Source organism: Symphalangus syndactylus, chromosome 15 (genome assembly GCF_028878055.3).
Source record: "Symphalangus syndactylus isolate Jambi chromosome 15, NHGRI_mSymSyn1-v2.1_pri, whole genome shotgun sequence".
NCBI lineage: Eukaryota > Metazoa > Chordata > Mammalia > Primates > Hylobatidae > Symphalangus > Symphalangus syndactylus.
In genome coordinates this window covers 96,444,365-96,470,898 of record NC_072437.2, presented here as the reverse complement: position 1 = coordinate 96,470,898, position 26,534 = coordinate 96,444,365, and the positions used below count along the sequence as shown (strand labels likewise).

At 37.1% G+C, this 26,534-nt stretch overlaps 1 protein-coding gene across 7 annotated transcripts; it reads left to right on the top strand.

Annotated features, from left to right (window-relative positions):
- The first annotated feature begins 27 nt into the window (after positions 1-27).
- Positions 28-26,105, top strand: HSPH1 (heat shock protein family H (Hsp110) member 1). Of its 7 annotated transcripts, XM_055244326.2 has the most exons (20): positions 308-435; positions 706-945; positions 3,550-3,607; positions 6,774-6,914; positions 7,704-7,826; positions 9,504-9,603; positions 10,705-10,838; positions 11,256-11,500; positions 12,261-12,489; positions 13,947-14,053; positions 14,309-14,442; positions 16,949-17,154; positions 18,797-18,928; positions 21,440-21,577; positions 22,429-22,554; positions 23,624-23,731; positions 23,832-23,951; positions 24,164-24,325; positions 25,203-25,359; positions 25,610-26,105. In XM_055244326.2, the coding sequence occupies exons 1-20, from the start codon at positions 323-325 to the stop codon at positions 25,636-25,638; spliced, it is 2,802 nt and encodes a 933-aa protein (XP_055100301.2). In that variant the 5' UTR covers positions 308-322; the 3' UTR covers positions 25,639-26,105. The 7 variants fall into 7 exon arrangements, with proteins under 7 accessions (XP_055100299.2, XP_055100303.2, XP_055100301.2 ...); XM_063618866.1 differs by lacking the exon at positions 706-945; XM_063618865.1 differs by having other exon boundaries at positions 25,203-26,105.
- Positions 26,106-26,534: the final 429 nt, after the last annotated feature.

Sequence of the window (26,534 nt, the reverse complement as noted above, 5' to 3'; positions counted from 1 at the left end):
GGACTACACATCCCAACATGCAAGGCGCACACCTCTCTCGGCGGGACTACGATTCCCAACATGCTCTCCGGACTGCTGGCCGGCCTCCCCACCATCCTGTTGTCTGGGGTCTCTGCAAAAATGCGGTCTGTCTCCGCCCGCCCAGACTCCCTTTAGAGTTAAGGGTCGGACACCACTTCCCAGTAGTAAATTGTGACTATTCCGAGTTTTGGAGTCATTCTTCGTTGCCTGTTTTATTAGGGCAGCAAAATGCCTCCGGCTAGGGCGGGAGTGGGCGGAGGCAGGCTTGAGCCAATGGCACGGGAGCGGCCCTGTCGCTGCCATGGCAACGGCGGCCGTTCTCGGGGGACCGACTGCCCATTGGGTAGAATCTTTCCAGAAGGCTCGAGAAGAAGGAAGCGGAAGTGGCACGTGGAGGGGCCGGTGGAGGCGCCGGTGAGTAAATGCCGCAGATTCTGGAAAGTTCTGATCAGTGCGATACATAAGGCTGAGGAACTGGGACCTCCCCTTTTGGGTCGGTAGTTCAGCGCCGGCGCCGGTGTGCGAGCCGCGCCAGAGTGAGGCAGGCAACCCGAGGTGCGGATCGACCCGCGGAGGCTGAGCACCGCTTTCTCCCAGGGTTTCTTGTCAGCCAGCCGCCGCTGTCCCCCGGGGAGTAGGAGGCTCCTGACAGGCCGGCTGTCCGTGTGTCCTTCTGATTGTCAGAGGAGCTGCCAGACCCCGCGGGCCGGAGCAGAACGCGGCCGGGGCAGAAAGCGGCAGCAGGGGAAGCAGGCAGGCGGCCGGAGGACGCAGACGCAGACCCAGACCCGAGGCGGAGGCGGACCGCAAGCCGGCCATGTCGGTGGTGGGGTTGGACGTGGGCTCGCAAAGCTGCTACATCGCGGTGGCCCGGGCCGGGGGCATCGAGACCATCGCCAATGAGTTCAGCGACCGGTGCACCCCGTAAGTGGGAGTCTGCGAAGGTGGATGGGAGGAGGTTCTGGGCCCTTAGTGTGGGGACCCAAGATCGCGGGCTGGCTATACGGATCACCGCGGCAAACGGAGGCGTTTGGGCAGCGGCGCACCCCTCCGTGGAACTAGGGACCAGCGACCTGGCCAGAGGAGGGATGGGGGGCTTGCCACCACAAATTGGAGAAGGGATTGTCTCAGGGATTCACAGGGGTGAGAGGAGTCCCAGAGTCGAGACTCTAAGGGTCGTCACTTTGTGCGGGCTTCCTATTGGGGGTTTTCAAAACCTGTTGGGGGTCGGCCTGCGGCAGAGCCCGCAATTTCGCTTCCTTTTCTTGGCAGGCTGCAGCCTGCGCCTTCCGCGGCCGCCCCCATATCCCCACCCGGCCTCTCTGAGCTGGCTGAGCCGCCCCCAGCTTGTCCTCCTCCCTTCGCGCATATCTTTGCGCACCGCGGAGCCGGGCTGCCGGGCTTTTTCTTCCGCATTGTGAATCTCGAAATGAACTGGAAGCTTCCAGAGCTTGTGTCGCTGCTTGTCCAGTGAGTAGGCGGATTGTTGTTAGCGACCACGGAAGCAGTCTTATGAAAGATTAACCCACCTCTTTTTACCCAGTCTCTTCGTTGCTAACATTGTTGGCCTTAATGCCCGGGATCATTGTTCAAAGATGTAAACGTCCTTTTTTTTCTCTTTGCCATTCATGAGGAATTGTAAACTGTATTTTTAAAATTAATTTTGCACAGTTTATTTAAGAGAGAATAAAAATTGCATACTTTTGTGCTAGAACGCCACAAGAGGATGGATATCGTCACTAAACTATTCTATGGGAGCATAGGGTGGGCAAAGGGCAACATTTTAAAAAAGTTTCGTGAAGGGATGTTTTCGGACGAGAATATATACAAACATATCTGCATGTGCATTGATGAAAACAGATGCTTCCATCTCAAGGAAATTTCTGTACCTATTAATTTTTTTCAAATGTCCCAAGCTCAGGATGAAAAGTGCAAAATGAAAACATTGAACCTAAAGGCAGAATGACTGGGGTAATACAATTATTTGGGTACTGAGAACGTTTATGAAAGTTGAGTGGAAAATCTGAGGCGAAATATTTGGCAATGTTAGTAACGTTAGGAAGACTGTTCTGAGCAACCTGTACGTCTACCCCTGCAGATCTAAGTTTGTGTTTTGGTTAGGGTTTTTTTAATTGGAGTTTATTAAGAAAGAAAACAGTATTTCAGGCTTTCATGCCTAGGTGCAGTTTATACTTTGTTCTGGTTGATCCAATAAAACAAAGAAAGAAAAGCTTTTCAGAGAAGAGTGGGAAAAAAAATTGTGTTATACAGTGACTACTGTGTAAAACCAAAGACGACAGGTATGGCCCTGAAAAATGTGAACTGAGGGCAGTATTGGAGTTCCCTTTAATATGTTTGTTAAACTATGACTATGGTTGATTCTATTGTGTCAGCTACTAATTGCTATTTAGTACAATTAATTTGATTCTCCCCCAGGAAAATGAGTAGATCCATTCTGCAAGTGTATAGTTACTCAGAGCTTACAAAGATGCTCTGATTTTGACGATTTCTTGTCTAGCTTCTGCTTGGACACTTCTCTGGCTTTTAGGATGCTATTTTATTTAACACTTGCTCAGATAATGTAGTTCGAGGATGTTTCTATTATAGCAAATTTAAACTTCAGGGTGGTACTTAATGCCCTCAGTATTTTCCCGTTTTGCTCATCTCATTTACCATTACTCCTACCTAAGCAGGTAGGAGTAACTCACCCAAAATTAGATTATATTTGAATTAGTAATCCAGAATTAGATAACTCCTCTAATCCAAAACCTAATTCACTTACCTTCTCCTCACAAGACTTTCTGAGCTTGTCTCTGCTCTGTTATTGTGCGGTTCCATTTCCATGGTGGCTGACAAGATTGTCTCACAGTTACAAGTCACTTTCCATCTCTTCAAAGCAGATTTGATGTAACTGATTAGTCACTCCTTTCCCTCGACATTTATATTCTGTTTTGCTGTGGTACTTGCTGTGCATCATTTTTTTCTTTCTCCAGCAGAATCTCCCAGATGGGAACCTCTTTGTGCTCTTTAAACTTCAGAGGTGTAACTTGAGTTCATTTGCTTGCGTTTGCATAAAAACTTTTGATTCCTAAAGAAGGCGGTGGTATATCAGAACAAAATTCGGTATGACAATGACATTTAGATTTGTACAGAGTTGGTGACTGAAAGGTAGAATCACATCCTATTTTTTGTTAGTCGTGTGTAGGGTCAAGTTAATAATACCGTTAACGTATTTAAAACATTTTCAAAGTTAATGTTCGGTTCATAATAACTGGGAACCTGGAGAATTCCTGAGCCATGAGCAGAGGTTTTTGGGGTATTAGAACTGCCACTTAGGTTGGATCTCAGATGAGCAATTAAGTGGAAGCCCCCTTTGAGTATCTGATGAAAGCTATAGACCTTAAAATTGTGCTATGCTTGTTCCCTATCCCCTAATGGGTAGGACATTTATAGTAGAATTTTTCTCTTACCAGTTTAAAATATCAACATTTATGCTTTTTAATATTTTTGAAATATATTTTTTTCTAGGTCAGTCATATCATTTGGATCAAAAAATAGAACAATCGGAGTTGCAGCCAAAAATCAGGTATGTTCTTTAAAAGAATTCGGATCACTTTTTAAGGAGGAGTTTTTAAAAGGAAAATCTCAAGAGACATAGAAGAGGGTAAAGTGTGCCTAAGTTTGTGTATTTTTGAGTTTTAAAAATGTAATTCAAGTATTCTTTATGAACCTTCAGATGATGATACTCTTTCCCTTCTGTTCCTTTTCTCTTGTTTTATTAAGATCGACTAAGTTTCTAATCTGCCATCCTTAACTTTTTTTTTTTTTTTTTTTTTTTTTTGGAGACGGAGTCTCGCTCTGTTGCCCAGGCTAGAGTGCAGTGGCACGATCTCGGCTCACTGCAACCTCCGCCTCCTGGGTTCAAGTGATTCTCCTGCCTCAGCCTCCTGAGTAGTTGGGATTACAGGCGGATGTCACCACGCCCAGCTAGTTTTTGTATTTTTAGTGGAGATGGGGTTTTACCATGTTGGTCAGACTGATCTCGAACTCCTGAGGTCGTGATCCATCTGCCTGAGCCTCCCAAAGTGCTGGGATTACAGGTGTGAGCCTGCGCCTGGCCTGCCAACCTTAACTTTTAGTAACTTTTTGCTGCCTTTCATTTATCTAATTTTTAGGAATTATAAACAAGACATTTTAAGTTCTTGTGAAGTTTCTCATGCTACTCATTTAAGAGATTCCTTTTATAGAAGGAACTTCTAAGAAGTTATGTGTTTAAAAGCATTTTCAGGTTACTTATTAATTAAGGTAGGACTGGGAGAAATTTTTGTCCAGACCTGTGCTGTTTAAAAAATATGGTAGCCATGTACTGTATTGAGCATTTGAAATGTGGCTTGTCTGAATCAAAATGTGAAGTATAAAATACACATGAGATTTTTTACTTTTTAATCAAATTGAAAAGTAAAGTATGGTATCTCATCAATTTCTTTCTATTGACTACTTATTGAAGTGATAGTTCTTAAAATATATTGGCCTAAGTTAATTGAAATTAATCTAATCTCTTAGTAGTTTTTAATGTGGCTGCTAGAAAATTTTATGTAGGTAGCTCTCCTTTATGGCTTACATATAATTCTGTTGAACAGCACTGATCTAGACAGACCCCTTGGAGGTGGAGAGAAAAACAGTAAAAGATACATGAAATGTTCTTTGAGAGGCTCTTTGAAATAGAAAACATTTTTCTAAATACAGAAAATAGTATTGCTAAGAAAGAAAATTTTGGACTAGATTGAGTACTGTATTATATATTATGGAATGTATTTAGTACTGACCTATTAAAAAATCAGGTCAGATTTGAAAACAAAAATCTCTGTCTCTTAAAATGCTTATGTTTAATAAGAAATTGGCACTTTATCGAACTTACGAATCTGCTTTCATTAGAAAATGCTTCCATGTTTTCTAATCCTTTGAATATGTAGGTTGGATTTAACTTTATTTCCTTGTTACATTGGAAGAGAGATATAACAAAAAGGGGTGAAAAAGGAAAGGAAAAATAGGAACACTCAAAATATGTTCAAAAGGATAGTGGGACTTTAGTTTTAACAATCCTTTAAATGTGCCCATTGAGGATATTGATAGCCTAGACCTAATATTCTGTTGTATCTTTGTGGTTACGTGAGAAGAATCTGTTGAGACTCACATTTGGCCAGTAGACTACTAGACATACTTCATCTCAGTTTTAGACACATAAAAAATTTTAAGACCTAAACTTGCTTGAATTCTGTATTGTTTGAAAACTAGTACTGCCAAGCTAACTGTATTCTTCCCTTTATTCAAAGAACTAGGTAAGAGAAAAAGTAAATAGTAGACTGTTTTGGTATTTTTAAGCTAATAATTTTAGAAGTCTTAGTTTTCAATCTTAGTTATTTCTTATTTCAAATAAGGTACCCTTGAGTGAAATGTGCTCTGAAGTGGGGCTTTTCAATCTAGAGTTTACCCAAAATATTTGACCAAAACGGTGGATTAAAAAAACACCATCTCATACAACAGTTTAACAAACATGTGCACCAGTTGTGTAAGATAGCAGTTCAATGTCTTATTTTTAAAAACCATGGCTCTCAAGTCTTCAAAATATGCACATGCAGTTGAAAACATTAGGTCACTTAGAAACTTTTTGAATTACTCTTCTGTCTTCTACTTTTTGGTGTAGATAACTAGCACTTCATGCTATTGCTAGGAAAGGTAGCGATCCATGTATTTTCTGGCACAGAGTGTTTATCCTGGCCACTTAGCAATTTATTAGACTATAAAAATTAACTTTAATTTTTTTTTTTTTTTTTTTTTTGAGAATGAGTTTCACCCTTGTTACCCAAGCTAGAGTGCAGTGGCGCTATTTTGGCTCACTGCAACTTTCGCCTCCCAGGTTCCAGCAATTCTCCTGCCTCAGCCTCTCAATTAGCTGGGATTTCAGGCATGTGCTGCCATGCCCAGCTATAAAAATTAACTGTTTTTTTTTTTTTTTTTTTTTTTTTTTGAGATGGAGTCTCGCTGTGTCACCCAGGCTGGAGGGCAGTGATGTGATCTTGGCTCACAGCAAGCTCTGCTTCACGGGTTCACGCCATTCTCCTGCCTCAGCCTCCTGAGTACCTGGGACTACAGGCACCTGCAACCACGCCCGGCTAATTTTTTGTACTTTTAGTAGAGACGGGGTTTCACCGTATTAGCCAGGATGGTCTCGATCTCCTGACCTTGTGATCCACCCGCCTTGGCCTCCCAGAGTGCTGAGATTACAGACGTGAGCCACTGCGCCTGGCCAAAAATTAACTTTTTTAAACAAAATTATAATTTGACTATAGTGCTACTAGATCTATTCATTCATTGGGTATAAAACTTCACAACTTTAGCAGGGAAAAAAGGAATGAAACAAAGTGATAAAATTCTAGTGTGTTTGTTCAGAGCTTTAGTGGTAGTTTTCACTGTCTTTGAGTTTATCTTGCAGATTTTGAAATCTTCTTTAAAGTCTGTAGTCACATTATTTTGCCTCTTGCTGCTTACCTTCTGGCATTTTCTGTAGGAGAAGAAAAAAGTATAAATCTGTTCATAGATGGGAAATTCAGTGAAATCGATGGGCCTCAGGGCAACTTATGTGCACTCATAGGGTTGGTTTGAGTTGTAAAGTGAATAAATAAAATTACTAAAATTACTGGTAGGTGGTGAAATTAAATAAATAAATTAAAATCTCAAACTTCTTTTTGCAGCAAATCACTCATGCAAACAATACGGTGTCTAACTTCAAAAGATTTCATGGTCGAGCGTTCAATGACCCCTTCATTCAAAAGGAGAAGGAAAACTTAAGTTACGATTTGGTTCCATTGAAAAATGGTGGAGTTGGAATAAAGGTAATAGAATTGAGCAACCTTAGATTCTTTGATAGGAGACTCCTTCGTCCGTAGAGAAAAATACCAACTTATTAATACTTAAAAATACGAACTTATTTGAGTTATTACTTAAATTTCTTAATTACACCAGGTGGTCTTTTTGTTCTTTTTTTATTCAGCTCCTTTTAAAGTATAGTAGATAGATGCTAAATTGTCTTTGAAAATTATTCAAATGGTAGTATATATGCTATAACTTAATTTGCGTTTCTTTAGACTTTTTGGCAATTGTAAAATTGAGGTTTATTTGATGTTGGAAAAAAAATCAACATTGTGGTCATGTATCAAACAAGTCTGTTCTGAGACAACCCAGTTGCAGTTGTTTGGAGAGCAATAGTGTAATAACACCAGGAATCTTTTTTTAAACTTGCAGAGGTATTCCTGTTTTGTGATCAACACACAATAATATTTATCCTAGTGATTCATCTCTTCAGTTAGAGTGGAAATTTACTACCTTCTTTAATGTTTTGACTTAGATTTTGGGTGGGGTATATCTGCCCTAGCTTTCTTCCGCTCCTCTTCATCTTTAGGTAGAAGTTCTTTCTTCCTTTTACTTTTTTTCTCTTTTCCTTTCTCTCCCCATTCTCTCTTTCCCCTTCCCTTTTTCCTCCTTTTTTTCCTTCTTCCCAAAACAACTACAACAATAAAATAAAGATTTTGTGGAAGGGAATGTGTGCTAATTTTTGGAAGTTAAATATTGGCATGTAGCTTAAAGTACTACAATGTCTAAAACATTTTTTCCTTTCAATATAGGTAATGTACATGGGTGAAGAACATCTATTTAGTGTGGAGCAGATAACAGCCATGTTGTTGACTAAGCTGAAGGAAACTGCTGAAAACAGCCTCAAGAAACCAGTAACAGATTGTGTTATTTCAGTAAGTATAATTCAGCAAGGCAGTGTGTTTTATTTCATTTTGCGTTCTTTGTATTACTTTTAAGTATCAAATGTGAGAAAGCTGTTCTTTTACTAGAGATCATGTTCTACTGGACTGTATTAACATGTGTTCCAGAGCATTACAAAGTAGATTTGAGTGATATTTTTCGCCAGAAGGGGCAAAGGTTCTTGACTGGAAATCAAAATCTCTTGTGAGGCTTTTTGAAAATACAGATTTTGACTGGTTCCATTTGTGAGTATTCTAACACAGTTAGTTGCTGCACTATCAGGCTTGTACATTTAACACAGGAGCTTTTCACAGGTGAAAGAATTCTACCCTCCGTTGAAAAACCAGTGTATTTGGAGTTTTAAAACGTAGCTTACCAGTAGTGACAAAACCTAAATTTTTAACACTAGCAAGCCTGTTACCTTCAGTGGAAAATTACTAGTTAGACTATCAAAGGGTACTTGAAATGGACAAAAGTCATCTTTTATTTGGACACCAAAAAGTAAATTCTGCTCACCCAGGTGTCTTGGGTCACTTCTTGATAGGTTGTGGGGTATGCTTTTGGACTTAAATACAGCATGGTCTTTGCGCTATAGTATGAGCAGTGTGGCCAGCTGAGATCAGTCAGCAAGAAGCCCTTATGAATGAAGGAGGCAGAAGGGCTAACATTTCTCCTGTTGTCCTTGCAAGATGGGAAGTGTTTTAATCTCTGGCAAAATTAAAGAATTAAGTTATAAGTCAGTGGCTTCTCCCTCCCCACTCTCTCCCTTCCTTTTTTTTTTTTTGCCACATTTTTTTTTCCCCGGTGAGCTGAGAAACTGACGGACGAAGTGTTCTGATTTGAAAGGTGAGCAGAGATCCACCTTTGCTCTTGCTCATGTCTCTCTCAAGCATCTACAAATATTTTGGACAACTTTGAAAAATGACCATACTAAACTTTCTCTTAGGTACTTTGCACTTAAATGATTCTACGAATGTGTTGTTAGATACTTTTTTTCCTGAATAATATCCCGAAGTGCTGCACTAGAAGGCAGTCAAAAAAGAATTACAACTAGAATAGCTCAAGACAGTGCTGTAAGAAACTTCAGCCCTTGAGTTGTTTTTACTCTTAGGAAAATCGACAGGCTTTGCCAAAAAGTGATTTTGTAATCTTAACAGGTCGACTGAATTAAAGAGCACCTCAGTGAATAGCAGAACTGAAAGAGTGGTGGCATATGTTAGAATTAGCTCTTTAAGTTCCTGTAGTTTTTACCTATAGTTTAATTATATTGAACATTAAATGTTGACCTAGCATTATAATTTCCTAATGCCAGTAGAAACTTACGACTAGTTTGGAAGCAGATTTGATCTGCGTTAATTTCAAGTTTTCTCTTAGATTTGTGTAACTTTGAATATGTCTTATGAAACTCCTGATTAATTTTTATTTCAGCTTGAACTTGGTTATAAGAAAGACTATTTTGATCCTGTAATTTTGGGACAGCCTTTTCAAAAGTAGTTACTGTTTCTGATGGTTAAGGAGCTTGCAGAAAACTAAAGCCCTATTTCTGTTTCGTGACTTGGCGAGGCACCTACTTAGCTGGACTATTGTGAATTTATAAGTGGTTTGTGAGGAATTTCTAAGTATATTTTGTGTTCTAGATAATTCAAAATTTTTTGTTTGTTTGTTTGTAGGTCCCCTCCTTCTTTACAGATGCTGAGAGGCGATCTGTATTAGATGCTGCACAGATTGTTGGCCTAAACTGTTTAAGACTTATGAATGACATGACAGCTGGTAAGGAAAAAGCATTTGTGTAGAAGTGAATATACTATCAGAACTAAAGATGTTCTCAGTGCTGTTATTTTCGTATAGATACAGAAACACAACCTGTTAAAAAGTCGAGTCAGATTTGAAAACAAAAGTCTACCTCTTAAAATGCTTATGGTTAATGAGAAATTGGTACTTTATCAAACTTATGAATCTGCTTTCATTAGAATTCTTTGATGTTTTTTAATCCTTTGAAAATGTAGGTTGGATTTAGCTTTGTTTCCTTATGTTGCATTTATAGTTAGGAAGCAAGTTTTCCCACAATCTTAAAATTCTGGGCTTCGAAACTACCTTGGCTTACAAGTAAATGGTTTAGTGTAAAAAAACATTTTTATCTACTGAACTGTAGATAGGTGATCATTTATCAAATATTGCTTTAAGCCTGTACTATTTGAATGTGTTATGCTAGGTATTGTGGATATACAGTGGTGATTACAGCATCTCTTTCTTGAGCTTTTAGTAGTTTATTATGATTACAGATGAACAAAAAATCAGTTTCTATGCTGAAAAGTTTTACTCACATATTTCTGTTAGGTTTTTGGAAAACTGTTAAATATTGGTAAAAATATGTTTTTAGGTATACATGTTTAGAAATACAGTTGTTTAAAGTTCAGAAAAAAAAAACAAACTTTTTAAGGTTGATCAGCTGTTTACCTCGGATCTAAAAGAAAATTGGTAGGAACTGCAGTTGCTGTAGTTGTATATTAAATTCTTAATTTTTTTGGATAAGCAGTGTCCTAGCAGGTTGTGGTTAAAATGTAAGTATTGCATAATGAGTCTGATACTGTCTGTGATACATGGTTATGTTTCACTGTATTCACGCCATATATTTTGTCTAACACATCTCCATATATTGAAAAGCGATAGAGCATTGTTCTGAAATCAGAAAGAGAGTAATAATTAATTCCAAGAAAATCAGTGTGAAGTCAGGTATAAAAGGAATGTAATGTGTTCACCTTTAATTGTTTCAAGTTAATAGTCAAGCTTCCTGCCTGTGTAATTTTATGTAACAGTGAGATTCCTAAGAAAATGTGAACCAAAGAATTGAAACATACTTATTTTTTGTAGTTGCTTTGAATTACGGAATTTATAAGCAGGATCTCCCAAGCCTGGATGAGAAACCTCGGATAGTGGTTTTTGTTGATATGGGACATTCAGCTTTTCAAGTGTCTGCTTGTGCTTTTAACAAGGGAAAATTGAAGGTAAAGTCATACATTGGTACTCAGTGTCCAAAACACGTTAAGTGTTGTGACTTTAAGCTACTGAGCCTCTTTACTAGGCTTTTTCTTCTTGGTAATGAAGAGTTTTATTTTAGGTAAAGATGTTAACAAGAAACGGTTGCTAAGGTTGAGCTCCATAAAGATGATGTAATTGTCTTAGCATACTCTTAAGTGTTCTTGTTTAGGAAAGAAAAGGCTTTTTACAGTTATTTTCTATGTAGTCATTTAAAAGTCAAAAATATCTTAGAGATTTATTCCTGACTGATTTGGATTTCATGTTATAATTTAAATATAGTCTTGAGTCTCTTAGTTTTTAATTGTTTGAGTAGTAATATTTAAGATTCTAGTTACAAATGTGATTGAAAATAACCAGACTATTTGTTGTTTCAACCAAATTAGGTACTGGGAACAGCTTTTGATCCTTTCTTAGGAGGAAAAAACTTCGATGAAAAGTTAGTGGAACATTTTTGTGCAGAATTTAAAACTAAGTACAAGTTGGATGCAAAATCCAAAATACGAGCACTGCTTCGTCTCTATCAGGAATGTGAAAAACTGAAAAAGCTAATGAGCTCTAACAGCACAGACCTTCCACTGAATATCGAATGCTTTATGAATGATAAAGATGTTTCCGGAAAGATGAACAGGTGTGTCTTGAATTCTACAGATTAAATAGATGGAAATTTTTTTGAAACTATAGATCAGGTGTCAGTTCTAGTGGGTGTTGTGAGTCTTGGCCTACATTTCAGAATTGTGTGTTACATGCCTGTGGCCGGAGATGTTGTTGTTTATCACCGCTAGCTCTAGGGACACTTACGCGAAGAGCACTTTTAAAAATACCTTTGCTAAGTACTCTGATGGGTCTAAGTACTACCCACAAGTCTTCTTGGTATTTTCACTTTTTAGTATTTCTGGGCCAGTAATTGAATACTCGTTTCACAGAGATACTGTGCAGGGACTGGAAATAACCATTGAAAGTAATGAGAATCAGATCAAAACATTTAGAAGGGTTAGGCATGGTGATACATGCCTATGGTCACAACTTTTCAGGAGGCAGAGGTGGGAGGATCCCTTGAGCCCAGGAGTTTGAGGCTCCAGTGAGCTATGATTGTGCCACTGCACTCAGCAAGACTGTCTCGGGGGGAAAATTTTAGAAGGTAAAATGGCAGTCGTAAGCATGTAAAATGATTTGTTTGAGTAATACCAGGTGATTGTCTTCCTCATCTTTCTGCACCTGTTTGGTATATTTATCAAAAACAAAAGAGCTATAAACTACAATACAGCTAAACTTGGCCCATGTGGGATCCAAGGTCTCTGAGGGGGAAAATAATGAAATTCATTGGGTTGTCAAAAGTAGGACAGGATATTGGTTTTAACTTTTCTAAAAACAAGTTTTTATTTGCTAAGGTCACAATTTGAAGAACTCTGTGCTGAACTTCTGCAAAAGATAGAAGTACCCCTTTATTCACTGATGGAACAAACTCATCTCAAAGTAGAAGATGTGAGTGCAGTTGAGATTGTTGGAGGTGCTACACGAATTCCAGCTGTGAAGGAAAGAATTGCCAAATTCTTTGGAAAAGATATTAGCACAACACTCAATGCAGATGAAGCAGTAGCTAGAGGATGTGCATTACAGGTACTTTCTCAACTCTGCTTTTGCTTGGTGTACAGTCCTTAAACAGTTTCCATTGTATGTCATCATGGTGGGATAATAAACAGAGACCTGTGTCTAGGTAGCAGAAGGACATTTTAAACAAACCTGTAAAGCTGTAGGGAGATAAGGCTACTCAAATCTGAAAGATCCAGTAAATTTCAATTAAAAGAACTACCAAGCTGGTGTTTCTCAAGCTGGAAATCAAAAACAGGCATGATTCTGAGGATATCAAAGAAAACACAGCTGAAACACTAATTAGCTGTGTGGTAGTGGTAGTTGTTACTTACAAAGCACACAGGGAATTAGAATGGTAATCTGATATAATAAGGAATTGGTTTAGGGCAAGTTTTCAGGGTGTTAGGAGTATTAACAAATGGTTTTAGAAAATAGATAACCTCTTATCCCCAGATTGATTTTTAATCTGCTTGTCAGATAAAAAGGCAGCCCAGAAGCATGAAGTTAGTTTGGTGAAAAACACCAAATCTAGAAGTTATTCAGTAAAAAAGAAAATATTAGTTTATATTTAGGATATTATAGTCAAGATCTAAATATAATTTTAAATAAAGTTTCAAGTTAACATATTTGAGTTTTAAGCTAGTAGCAGTTTTTAAAATATAAAACAGGATCCTGTAAACAAAGATGTTTAGACTGACTGCCTTTGTATACTTATACAAGGGAGAATATGTAGATACTAATTATTGATGATAATCCATTATCCATCCTGTTCCATGGGGTTTTTGTTTTTACTTTTTTCTTCCTAATGGAATATGCCTCCTTAATTAACTCTGATTCCTTCAAATGTTGGAAGTTTATGTTTTCTTCAGAAGTAGAGCTAATTTTGGCCTCTCTTTTGAAGGATCCTATAGTAAATGATGAATTGACTTTTTTGGTCTATTCAGCTTAATCATCTATTTAGTTATTTTTATATGTCCTGTCTAAATAGGGAATTGTCCACCTATCTGTTGGGTGTTGCCTTTCCCAAATTTGAATTTAACCATTGCTTGCTTCATTTACAAAATTACTTGAAAATATGAACGTTATGGCCCTTTGGGGGTTTCTCAGACATTTGGAAAGCAGTGTAGACAGAACTGTTCATGTATGTATGTATTACACATATTCAAAAGTGATACACTTTGAAATTGCTATCAGCAAGGCATTTCTAGAAAGACCAGGCTTTTTTCCTAATCCCTTGTGAAACCTGTTATTGATTAATTGTTGTTATCCTAAGATATATTATTTGTCTTTGTACCTAGTAATTGGTATAGTATTTAGATGGTAAAATAAATTCTTTGTTTAGATGAAATATACTGGAAACAATTCTGGAATGTGTTTTTTTTTTTTTTTTTTGTAAACCCTGTCCATCCATTGGAATTGAGTTTTATATTAAAAGATGACTGGAAAGTGTTCATGTGCTCATGATATTTTTTTTTTTATTTAAGTGTGCAATACTTTCCCCGGCATTTAAAGTTAGAGAATTTTCCGTCACAGATGCAGTTCCTTTTCCAATATCTCTGATCTGGAACCATGATTCAGAAGATACTGAAGGGTATGTAGCAGAAAATAACATTTAGATACTATACTCTAATGTAAAGAAGGAAAATTAACAAATGATTTCTCTAGTAGAGTCAATTTACCTGGAATCTTTCAACAACCAAATCTACCAAAATATTTCTCTCATTTTGGTATTGTAAATGTGAGATAGAATTGATAAAGACTTCAGAAAGTCTCTTTTCTGTTTGTGTAGCACAGTAAGCATATTTAAGTTCTTCATCTGCTGAATGCCTTTTTCTTTTCTCTCTAGTGTTCATGAAGTGTTTAGTCGAAACCATGCTGCTCCTTTCTCCAAAGTTCTCACCTTCCTGAGAAGGGGGCCTTTTGAGCTAGAAGCTTTCTATTCTGATCCCCAAGGAGTTCCATATCCAGAAGCAAAAATAGGTAAGGAGTTCATTGTGTATATTTTACTCTTTTAGTTAAAGACTTAGCTCCTCATTCATTGTACAAACTTTAAAAGTTGTCTTATTCTTAGCAATGTTGAGGGGAACATAATTCTGTGTGAAGACATTTTCCGTTGAGAATAATGGTGATGGAGAAATATCTTCATTTTATTGAGGAAGTCAACTGGTCTAGAGATAGAATGACTTGGTAGTTCTGTTACTTGGAGTTCTGCTGTTACTTGAAAGTATGTGTGTGTGTATGTGTGTGTGTGTGTGTGTGTACATATATATATATATATATATATATGAACACTTTAGTATTTTCATTGTTCTGATACAGTCTGTATATAAAGGATTATCCCTGCTTTTTTTTTTTTTTTTTTTTTTTGAGACGGAGTCTTGCTCTGTCACCCAGGCTGGAGTGCAGTGGCGCGATCTCGGCTCACTGCAAGCTCCGCCTCCCGGGTTCACGCCATTCTCCTGCCTCAACCTCTCCGAGTAGCTGGGACTACAGGCGCCCGCCACCACGCCCGGCTAATTTTTTTTGTATTTTTAGTAGAGGCGGGGTTTCACCGTGGTCTCGATCTCCTGACCTCGTGATCCGCCCGCCTCGGCCTCCCAAAGTGCTGGGATTACAAGCGTGAGCCACCGCGCCCGGCCCCTGCTTTTAATACTAACCTTTTCTCTAGGTTAAGTGTTATTTGCAGTCCGTTACTTCTAATTTAAAACCTGAGTCAGCGACCATTGTGAATCTACTTCTCAAGTGTACCTTTGTGTTATCTTTTCTAAAGATAAGTTTTTTTTGGTACATATTTTGGGGGGACACTTGACACCATCCATCTACTTTTATCCACAGTAACTCTCTTTCCCAGACCATAGGTGAAATTTGCCAATATTGCTAGGTCTTTTCAGGACACACCCTTGCCTCACACCTTTTCATAAATAAATTGTTTGAAGGAGTCCAACCTGATCAGTTGTGTTTTCTTTCTTACTACTTTAAAGGCTAAAATGTTCTGACCCAGAGTTGTGGTGTATTGTTTTTTAAACAGTTTTCATGAATTTATTGTTAGGAAAAGAAATGATCGCATGTAGACTTGTAAGATTTTGATGAATTGGAATCTGTGCATTAATTCGTTATTGTGTGGAAGATAAAATCCCAGCTGTTTGGCATGGCATCTAATTTTTCATGTTTGATTGAAATTGAAAACGTCGTACATACTTGAGCCATCTTATATCCCACTTTCCAGAGTAAATGCTGTTTCTTTAGATAGATGGATCTTTTGGCAAATATTTCCTGAACAACTGATTTGACAATCAAGGTGTATTCCTTCATCTTTCAGTGACATTGTAATTAAATCTGTAGTTCTGTGTGTTTATATAGACAGCACTTTAAATACTAGGCAGTTAAATTCCATTTAGAGCTTCGCACATAATAAGTTCCAAATACTTATTTTTGACTCAGTGGTCTCTGGAGTAACAGTACTTATTTGTGGCTGTAACTTAAACCTAGCACTTGGTTCTGTAGTAAGTGCTCACTGTACTTAATCCTCAGAGGTATAGAAAGGTTAGATAACTTTTGTAACAGGTCACACAGCCAGGATTCAAGCCCAGACAGTCTGGATTAAAGTCTACACTTTTAACCTTTAGTAATGTTCTGGAACCCCACTGTATTGTACATAATAATTTCAGGCTTTCATACAGATTTTGGCTCACCTCCCTTATTTAAAACAGCTAAATGTTTTGATTATTTAACCAAAGGTTATAGGATTAAAATTCAGCATGTGCTTGCTATCATCTTCCTTATGCTTGCAAACAGATTTTCATGTCTAGTTTGTGCTCACCCATCTGGAGAAGCAGGGTAGGAGGAGAGAAGGACTGCTTGTTATCAGTATCTTACACTCAGTGTTTGCCTAGTGTTAAATAAAATAGTTATAAGAGTGCCCTTACAAGTTTCTATGGCATGCTAAGATTAATTTCAAGTGTATATATTTTAAGAGGTCATAGTTATAGTATGTATTAGAGGACTTCAATTTGGTAAAGACTAGGTAGAAGATTTTACAATAGCAGTTCTCAAGTGTTTTTTTTTTAGCCTTTGTATTTTTCTCATCTGTCTCCTTTACACAGATAGATTTTTATTGATTTATTAAGAGACAGGGTCTCACTTTGTCACCAGGCTGAAGTGCAGTGATGTGATCATAGCTCAATGCCACCTTGAACTCTTGGGCTCAAGGAGTCCTCCCGCCTCAGACTCCTGAGTAGCTGGTACTACAGGCGCATGCCACTGTGCTCGGCTAATTTATTATTCATTTTTTTAATTTGTATTTTTTTTGTAGAGACAGATCTCATTATCTTGCCCAGGCTGGTCTCAAACTCTTGGGCTCAAGTTACCCACCACGGCCTCCTAAAGTGCTGGGATTACAGGCATGAACCACCCTACCTGGCCTCCTCTACAGAGATTTAGACTCAATTCTAAAATTGTGATTTTGTGATTTTTGTTGTTGTTCTAGGCCGCTTTGTAGTTCAGAATGTTTCTGCACAGAAAGATGGAGAAAAATCTAGAGTAAAAGTCAAAGTGCGAGTCAACACCCATGGCATTTTCACCATCTCTACAGCATCTATGGTGGAGAAAGTCCCAGCTGAGGAGAATGAAATGTCTTCTGAAGCTGACATGGAGTGTCTGAATCAGAGACCACCAGAAAACCCAGACACTGATGTAAGTTTGTGGATAAACCTTTGTGTTTGCATAGAGTTGACTTAGTTCTAAGCTGTAGGAGAAGTGGGTAGGGAAGGGTTAAAATGAATGTTTTCCTTCATAAATAATTTTGATCAGAATTTTAGGTAATGATAATAGCACTTGCCAGTTAGTGGTAATATACAGCTTGAAATTTGGTGAATTGTGACTAAATTCTGTGTAACTTAATTTGAAGTAACTAGTATATGACAGAGTAGGTGATGTTTCATTGAGTTGGGAGTTTTTTGGTTCTTTGAAGACATAGACCACACATTGAGAAGTCGAATGTTGACTGACGTTTAAGAAACTTAAAAAACAGACTGCTACAAAAACTGTTTGAAATAGCTACCAAATATTAAAGTTTTTAAAATTGTATGGCAAAATTGGCTTTGATATTTTAGAGCTTGTTTTTATTTTTACATGGTTTTCTGTATTGTGGGAGGAAGGAAGAGAAGTGTCTGTGTAGCGTATAGTAAGAGTTGTTATTCATCATTAGCATGAGTGCTAGTTCTGTGTGGTCAACAGAACAATTTTAGGAAGCTAAAGTATTACAATAATTACAGTTTATTTCTAGGGAATAACTAGAAATAGCTTAAGAGGGAGGCAGTGTGGTGGTTTAGTTAAGATGTGAGAAAGTGCGTTGTCTAGTGATCACTGTTACCTTTCTAGAACATCTAAGGAACATAAACATTCTGAACCTTAGTTTTATTCTCATCTAGAAAAATTCTAATTTACAGTAATGGGTTAAATGATGAGTGCCATATACTTTCTCAATCTCTTTAGTACCTTTTGGGTATCAGGAATGCCTTGTTTCTAAATACTTCGGTGTCTATCTTAGAATCTTAAAGCCTTAGAAGAAAAATATGAGAGAGTTCAGTGTGGGCAGAAAGTAGTTAACCTAGAGTATTTCAGCCCTCTTCCAAAGATGGGTAAAGATCAAGCAAGCACTAATATATTAGGGATTGAGGGCTACTAAAAAAGAAAATCAGGAAACTCTAAGGTTCATTCTTGTTTTTCTTTACCAAATTTTTAATTAGGATTGTTAATATGTAGCATTTATTCTTTACTCTGAGATCTTTTAAGGTATAAATAGCTGGATCACAGAAAGTGGGGACAGAGTGAGTCTTGGGTATCTATTAGCTGAAGTGATGAATCCCGAAATAACTGATAATTGGTCATTTTATGTAATTGTTTAGTAAGTTGAAATGGAGATACGTTGAGATCCATGATGGCTGCTGGTAAAATAGGTTTTGGAAGCTTGTTTCTAGGAAAGAGGCCTGCAGTAATCTATTTCCAGTGCCTTAGAGAATTAATATCTGTACAAACTTAGATGAGCTTCATAAGGGAGAGTTCTTGATTCTTGATTGTCATCACATCAATTAAATGCTTAGTTGTGTTATTTAACGATATTAACTGCTGTCATTCAAAGAATTTTTTACAGGTTTAGAATTTCTACAGAAGTTTTCAAGTACTTTGTGTTCATTTTGTTTTTATCCAGTACCTTTTCTCCCCACCTGTTAAGATTTCAGAAATTGAGTGTACTTTCTTTGGTGCCCTTTAACTTCAAAAATTTATCCAAGTACACCTGCTTTCTACATCCTTTGTGCCTGGGCTTTCATTTCAGAAAAATGTCCAGCAAGACAACAGTGAAGCTGGAACACAGCCCCAGGTACAAACTGATGCTCAACAAACCTCACAGTCTCCCCCTTCACCTGAACTTACCTCAGAAGAAAACAAAATCCCAGATGCTGACAAAGTGAGTGACTCTTCTAGTTCATTCCATTAGACAATGTTGCAACATGTAATCATTAATGATATCATTAAATTGCAGTTTCAAGAGCAAGCACCAAATGATTTCATTCTGTGTAGGATTTTTTTCTGTTGATTTTCTATGTATTTTTCAACTAAAACCAGTTAGAGGTATTCAAGCTCAATTAAGGGAATTGAATGTCCTGCTTTAAACTTAAAAGCTTCTCTTGATTAACTGCTGCTCGAAGTAACAAGAGACTAATGTATACTGTTCGTTGTCTTTCAAAGAGCAGAGGTATCTTCTAATACCAAAAGCAGAACTTGATATTACCCAGGGCTACATGATTAGTTTTCACTTGAACTAATCAGATGATAAATACATGGGCTATAGGAGTCTAGTAAACTTTCTCCTCTCAAGCCATCGGTCAAATTTAAGTAAATTAATTATGGTGGTCTGGTAATAACCAGATGCATTTCAAGGTAATTATTTTTTTGTCCTGCTTCCACAGTAGGTATTGGAAGCTAACTTAGTGATGTTGTGTCCCTTGGAAAATGACAGCTTGTAATCAAACCTTTAAGATTCATGGTCAGATGGATATTGAAAAATTTCTGTTGTTAACTGTGAATCACCATATGTTTTGTAGAACTTTATTTTCTGTAAATATTTATGTAAATATTTTCTGTAAATAATTATGTAAATAATTGGCCTGCTCTTGGTTGGTTGATTTCTCTTACATTCTGAGGGTAGAGTTTTTTACCCTCAGGCAAATTACAGAATCTTTCATTGGGTCAGGATAGGTTTTTATACTATGTAAAAGTTTCCAGTTTTAAATTTTTCTGTCCCTTCATTGATCCTGGGGGCTCCCAATGTGAGCTATGGGTCCTGACTCTGATTTCTGAAAGCTGCTCTCTGTTTTCTACTGTTAAGTTGTGTGATGATGGTGGTTATTTGGAAAAAATAGATGCTTAGTTTCAACAGCACACTTGGGATGAGCATGCACATCAGCTCTTGCTGATAGTCTTAGTACCTGTCTAGAACATGACATTGGGTAGGATCTCATGCTGCTTAGTTGTAGGTAGGACCACTAGTCTCAAGCCTTTTGGAGCATGATTACTCACCCCTTTGGAGAGGTTTCCTCATCCATTCCATGTTGAAATGCCATTTTGTGATGCTGGTTTTGTCAGTAGTTGGTTTAATTGGGTACTATCAGGTTGTCTTGTCTTGATTTAACTTCCATACATGTGCTGTTATCCATTTGTTTCCCAACATCTGTTGCTCTCTAGTGTCTTCCTAGGTGTATGTTTGATTGGATTCATTTTTCTTTCCTGTGGCTCATGCCCTCAGAGCATGCATAATGTATTGAAGGGTTGTGTGCACTAGCAGGAAAATGATGTGGGGAGGACTGTAGGCTGACTGCCTAGCTCATCCATAGAGATAACAGCTTATGGCACTTGATAGGTGATTTCTAAGGAACACTGAGATCAGTCTCTGAAACATGGGATCTAATTCCATCTCTTTAATTTTAGGCAAGTCATTGAACTTTCTAGACCCAGTTTCTTCGATAAAGTGCCTAAGATATTTAATCCATCATAACTCCTCAAAATTATCTGTGGCTATGATTATTGTGCCTCATGGTCTAGTCTCTTCCCATTTTACCGTCCTACCTACAGGATACATGTTACACACTGTGGTTGTCATCTGATCTGTCATACAACTGAGTCTGCTCAGTTGTGTTCTTTGTCATTTGTATGAGTAGGAACCTGCAGAAATGGAAATGTATAGCAAAGCCTTGGAAAATTGAAGGCCACAGGAGATACTTACTTCTTTAGCCCTGTATTTACATATTTTGAAAAAGCTACATAAATGATTGGCATGTGTCATATCAGTCCATGTGCTACTTTAAAACTCTTACCTCTTTTTACCTTACAAAGTTGCTTATGAGAAATGATACAATTCAAAGGTGGATAGTAATTGTGTGTGTGTGTGTGTGTGTGTGTACGTGTATGGCCAAGTTCAATAAGGAAATTTTAAAAGGCACTCATCAACATAGTGCTAGTTGTAATTAAAGCAGGCATACTGGCATTTAGGGCCTTTAATATTACAGGAATTAAGATGATCCTAACGTGTTTTGTATTGGTTGAAGCTTATCCTTAGGTGACAGGTTCTAGAGTCTATAAAGATAATTTAGTAATTTTCACTTTTTGACTCATGGGATTTACAAGAATATTTAAAGGGCTTAGAAAGTAAAGACTTGTGAAGAAAAGCTTTAGCAGGAGAGATTGTTCAATATAGAAGAGAAAAATATCCCAGTGAATTCCTGAAGGAAGGTATGGCATATTTAATAGCAGCCCTGATTTAAAATAGTGGGAATTAGGTGATCCTATAGACCCTTCCAACTTTATGATTTTTAGAGATTTTATTTTTGCTCAAGTCATCAGTAAGTATGAGGAGATTTTTTTGTGTTTTTCCAAGTGGGTTGTTTAAAACTTTTTCCTTTTTTTTATTCCCCTTCCCAAGGCAAATGAAAAAAAAGTTGACCAGCCTCCAGAAGCTAAAAAGCCCAAAATAAAGGTGGTGAATGTTGAGCTGCCTATTGAAGCCAACTTGGTCTGGCAGTTAGGGAAAGACCTTCTTAATATGTATATTGAGACAGAGGTAAGTACTTCAATTAAATATTTTTATTTTGAAATATGTTTAGTTTCTTGACCCTGATACCTATACTTCTAGTAGATAAATGGCCATAATTCTTTCTCATCCCAAGTTTTATATAGTTTTAGGGATAGGATGAAGCCAAAACTAATGAATTTTGCAGTTTAATTTTTTTAACAAGTTTTGTTGATTTTTTTTTTTTTTTTGGTATTCATATTAGAGCTATGTCATAGATCATTCTGCTTGATATAACATGATTGAGTTCTTGTGAAAAAATTGGATGGCAGTAAATCATAACAGAGCACAGTACAGTTGGAATTTCACAGCACACTAAATATTTCTATTAAAATACATTGTGTTTTTTTAGTAGTCTGAAATTCTAGAATAATATGTGAAATAATTGAGATTTGATTTTTCCATACTGAGGTGGGAACATTGTATTTAGGAGTTTAACAATAAACTGTAGTCCATATATTTATCTTTGATTTAAAAATGTGGCAGAGTGGTGTGACTGTTATACATTGGCCACTATTAATCTGAATATGGATAACCATTTATATACAAGAAAACAAAATTACATTTAAGCAGTAGCTTGATTTTTTTTTTTTTTTTTTAGCATTAAATATGAAGTCTGTGTACACTGTTACAATGTTAAAAAAAATCAAACTTCAGCCTGAGTATTTAGAAAATGGAAATGTCTGTTTGGTTTGTGGGAAGAGTTTGACGAGGTATAAATTGGAACTGTGTTAATACTAAAATTTGTTTTGTATCATTTTTTAAACCCCAGAGTCTACATATTTAAAATTTAGCTTGACTTAACTAGAAGACTGGAATTAACCTTTCCTGTTTCCTGACAGGGTAAGATGATAATGCAAGATAAATTGGAAAAAGAAAGGAATGATGCTAAAAATGCAGTTGAGGAATATGTGTATGAGTTCAGAGACAAGCTGTGTGGACCATATGAAAAATTTATATGTGAGCAGGTATGTCCTAGAGCTCTGTTTTTGTTCAGATAGTCTCATATAAGGTGTTTAATATCAAAATTGACAGTTGAGGCTTAAGCTTTTACTCAATTATGTAACTTTTTAGGAACAGAAAACAAAGTCATGGAAAAAGAGGCTCGTTGGTGATGAGCAGTTTTATTTTGTACTAGCCTACCCCCAAAACTCTTCATTTTTACCATCTAAAAGAGAGAACCTATCAAATATTTATGTAGAGTCTATGGCATTACTGTCATAGGGTCTAGGATAAATAGGAGAAAAATCTTCCCTTTTAAAGACGTCAAATGCAGTGATGCTGCTGCCTTGGTAGCTTTCCTGTCATTGTTTCATCTCATAAGATGTGTTCATCCAGTCATTCCAGAGCTTACTAAGCCCCATTATTCCCCTTATCCCTTTTCTTGACTCCCAGTTAGTATGGCTCTGAGTAAATCCCAGAAGCACAACTGTGAAAGATAGGACTTGGAAAAAAGAAACTGACTAGATAAAAATCTAGGATTTAGTTAAGGGTCATTTAAAGTGAAATTTGGAGTCTGTTTTATTAATAGTTCTAAGGTCTCTGGGCTACCTTGTAATGTACTTCAGTTCTTAGCTCTGTCCTGACATTCTCTGAGTTTCTTAGGGTGGGGTCTCTAAAGTCGAGATGACCAAACCAGGTAGGACCTCCCAGGGCTGGAGTAGAAGTCATATCATACATGAACCGGTTAGGAATGATTTTTTCATGTGTTCAGTGATTGTCAACTTGCATCGTTTCCCCTTCAGCATTTGATAGTTGTGTAAGTCAACAAAAAGTTACTAAGACCCGGTTTGTTTTTTTTGGAGAGCGGGAAGATACTCTTCTAGAAACCACATTCATTGTACAGATTGGGCTTCTAAGAAAATACTTTAAGTCAATGAGAGCCATTTTCAAGGTCTCTATGTAACAAGGCAGAGAAGCCAAATCAGAGTGCCTTCCTAGATAAGATTAGCTACCTAGTGTGAGAATGCCTCTTTGTTTTGTTGTGAAAAATTCTGAAGTACGAGTGCCACTAATATTGTCATATTTTGTGTTAAGGATCATCAAAATTTTTTGAGACTCCTCACAGAAACTGAAGACTGGCTGTATGAAGAAGGAGAGGACCAAGCTAAACAAGCATATGTTGACAAGTTGGAAGAATTAATGGTAGGTCGTTTTCTCCCCCTAAAAGGTGGTACTTGTGTTTCAAACTATAGACTTTAAAATAAAATTATGATAACTATTAATTTATTACATCTTATTTTAGAAAATTGGCACTCCAGTTAAAGTTCGGTTTCAGGAAGCTGAAGAACGGCCAAAAATGTTTGAGGAACTGGGACAGAGGCTGCAGCACTATGCCAAGATAGCAGCTGACTTCAGAAATAAGGTGAGTCAGTCTTTTTGTACGTAGGGAGGAAGTTAACCTAGATTTTAATAAGCTAACACTTAAGCTGGGAATCATCATGAATAGTCTTAACTTTGAAATTTTGGTATTTGAGGTTAGAGGTAGATTTGAACTTGAGCTTCCTGGAAAGTTGGGTCAAATGAGATATTATTGTTCAATAAATTCTACAGAATGACCATGTTATTTCTGTTCAGGATGAGAAATACAACCATATTGATGAGTCTGAAATGAAAAAAGTTGAGAAGTCTGTTAATGAAGTGATGGAATGGATGAATAATGTCATGAATGCTCAGGCTAAAAAGAGTCTTGATCAGGATCCAGTTGTACGTGCTCAGGAAATTAAAACAAAAATCAAGGTGAGTGTTAGTGTCTTGTGTTTACTGCTGGGTTCACTTATGGACTGAAGTTGCAATCATTTAAACCTTCAATGTAGCCATTTTTCCTATAAATCTTTTACCTCATCCTGAGACCAGCTTTTCTTAGTCTATTATTCTGTCACAAAATACAGAAGACCTCATAAGTTTGTTAAATTTCTACTTCTCCATTTATTCATTCATTTCAACAAGTGTATTTGTTGAGCCCCTATCATGTGCCAGTCCTTGTTCTCAGGATTAAACAAGTGTGCAAAGTGTAGTCTCTGCCCCTATGGAACTCATCTTGTAATGGGAGGGAGACCAACAGTAAACAAGCCTGTGTCATCTATCAGAGGTGTTAAGTGCTATAGGGAAACAAAGTAAGGAAAAAGGGGTTAGGAAATTCTAGGTCTTGTTGTGTGTGAGGCTGGAAGGAAACTGGGAAAAGTGTTCTTCTGGAGTAATGTTCAAACGCAGTGAAGGTCAAGGAAAAGTGGCCCTTTTAAGCACTGTCAGTTTCAAGCTATAAACTTGAATTCTAGCTCTTTACTCACTAGATTTCCTGATCTTGAAGTTACTTAACCTCTTTGAACCATTGTCTTCCATGAAGTGGGGATTATAATTTCTGTCTTTTAACCCTGTTGTGAGGATTGAAGGAATATATGTAAGTACATAGTCCTAACACATCATGGAAGAATATTAATACTCTCTTTTGATCAGACTGTAAACTGTGGTTTGGGGCAAGTGTAATGAGAAAATGTAATTATTTGATGTATAATTGGAGTTGGTAGAAAAATAGTGGGTTGGGTATGTGGAGAAGCAGCTGAAAATGAACTGGATGGATCTGAGTTAATTTGATAACTAGTTTTTTTTTCTTTAGGAATTGAACAACACATGTGAACCCGTTGTAACACAACCGAAACCAAAAATTGAATCTCCCAAACTGGAAAGAACTCCAAATGGCCCAAATATTGATAAAAAGGAAGAAGATTTAGAAGACAAAAACAATTTTGGTGCTGAACCTCCACATCAGAATGGTGAATGTTACCCTAATGAGAAAAATTCTGTTAATATGGACTTGGACTAGACAACATTAAATTGGCTTATTCCTTCAATTAATAAAATATTTTTGCCATAGTATGTGACTCTACATAACATACTGAAACTATTTATATTTTCTTTTTTAAGGATGTTTAGAAATTTTGTGTATTATATAGAAAAAGAAAAAAAGCTTAAGTCTGTAGTCTTTATGATCCTAAAAGGGAAAATTGCCTTGGTAACTTTCAGATTCCTGTGGAATTGTGAATTCATACTAAGCTTTCTGTGCAGTCTCACCATTTGCATCACTGAGGATGAAACTGACTTTTGTCTTTTGGAGAAAAAAACTGTACTGCTTGTTCAAGAGGGCTGTGATTAAAATCTTTAAGCATTTGTTCCTGCCAAGGTAGTTTTCTTGCATTTTGCTCTCCATTCAGCATGTGTGTGGGTGTGGATGTTTATAAACAAGACTAAGTCTGACTTCATAAGGGCTTTCTAAAACCATTTCTGTCCAAGAGAAAATGACTTTTTGCTTTGATATTAAAAATTCAATGAGTAAAACAAAAGCTAGTCAAATGTGTTAGCAGCATGCAGAACAAAAACTTTAAACTTTATCTCTCACTATACAGTATATTGATTGTCATGTGAAAGTGTGGAATGGAAGAAATGTCGATCCTGTTGTAACTGATTGTGAACACTTTTATGAGCTTTAAAATAAAGTTCATCTTATGGTGTCATTTCTAAACTGTTGATTTTGTTACTAATTTAAAAAATGAGATGGGGGAGAATATGAATTATTCTAGCAGAAATGAAGTTAGTGTCCAGTTTTTCTTTTTTACTGCTTATGTTAACTCTTTTCTAAGTGAAAATGTTTTTCTCCTGACGGAAAGACAGCATATGTTTATTAAAGCGTTTTAAAAATACTGTAAAGTGAATAAAACTTAAAATCTTGCCACCCAGAAGAAAACATTGTTAACACTTTGTTATACATCCTTGGAGCCTTTTCCCCCTAATGATGGGGGTATATTTGTGTGAGTGTCTATGTTACAGTGCTGTAGGCTATTTTTAAAAACTCTATGCCAGGGAAATGAGTAAATACAGTCAGGTGTTGTAACTGCATAAAGGTAGTGAGTTCATTATAAAGACATACTTAAAAATACCAACCTTGCTATTG

What these genes read in the sequence shown, in the direction of transcription:
- HSPH1 (XM_063618865.1), top strand. Translation starts at nt 323, where the DNA reads ATGGCAACGGCGGCCGTTCTCGGGGGACCGACTGCCCATTGGGTAGAA. An exon ending in TAACAGATTGTGTTATTTCA is followed by an intron (nt 7,827 to 9,503) that starts GTAAGTATAATT and finishes GTTTGTTTGTAG; the next exon opens with GTCCCCTCCTTCTTTACAGA. An exon ending in AAAAATTTATATGTGAGCAG is followed by an intron (nt 22,555 to 23,623) that starts GTATGTCCTAGA and finishes TTTTGTGTTAAG; the next exon opens with GATCATCAAAATTTTTTGAG.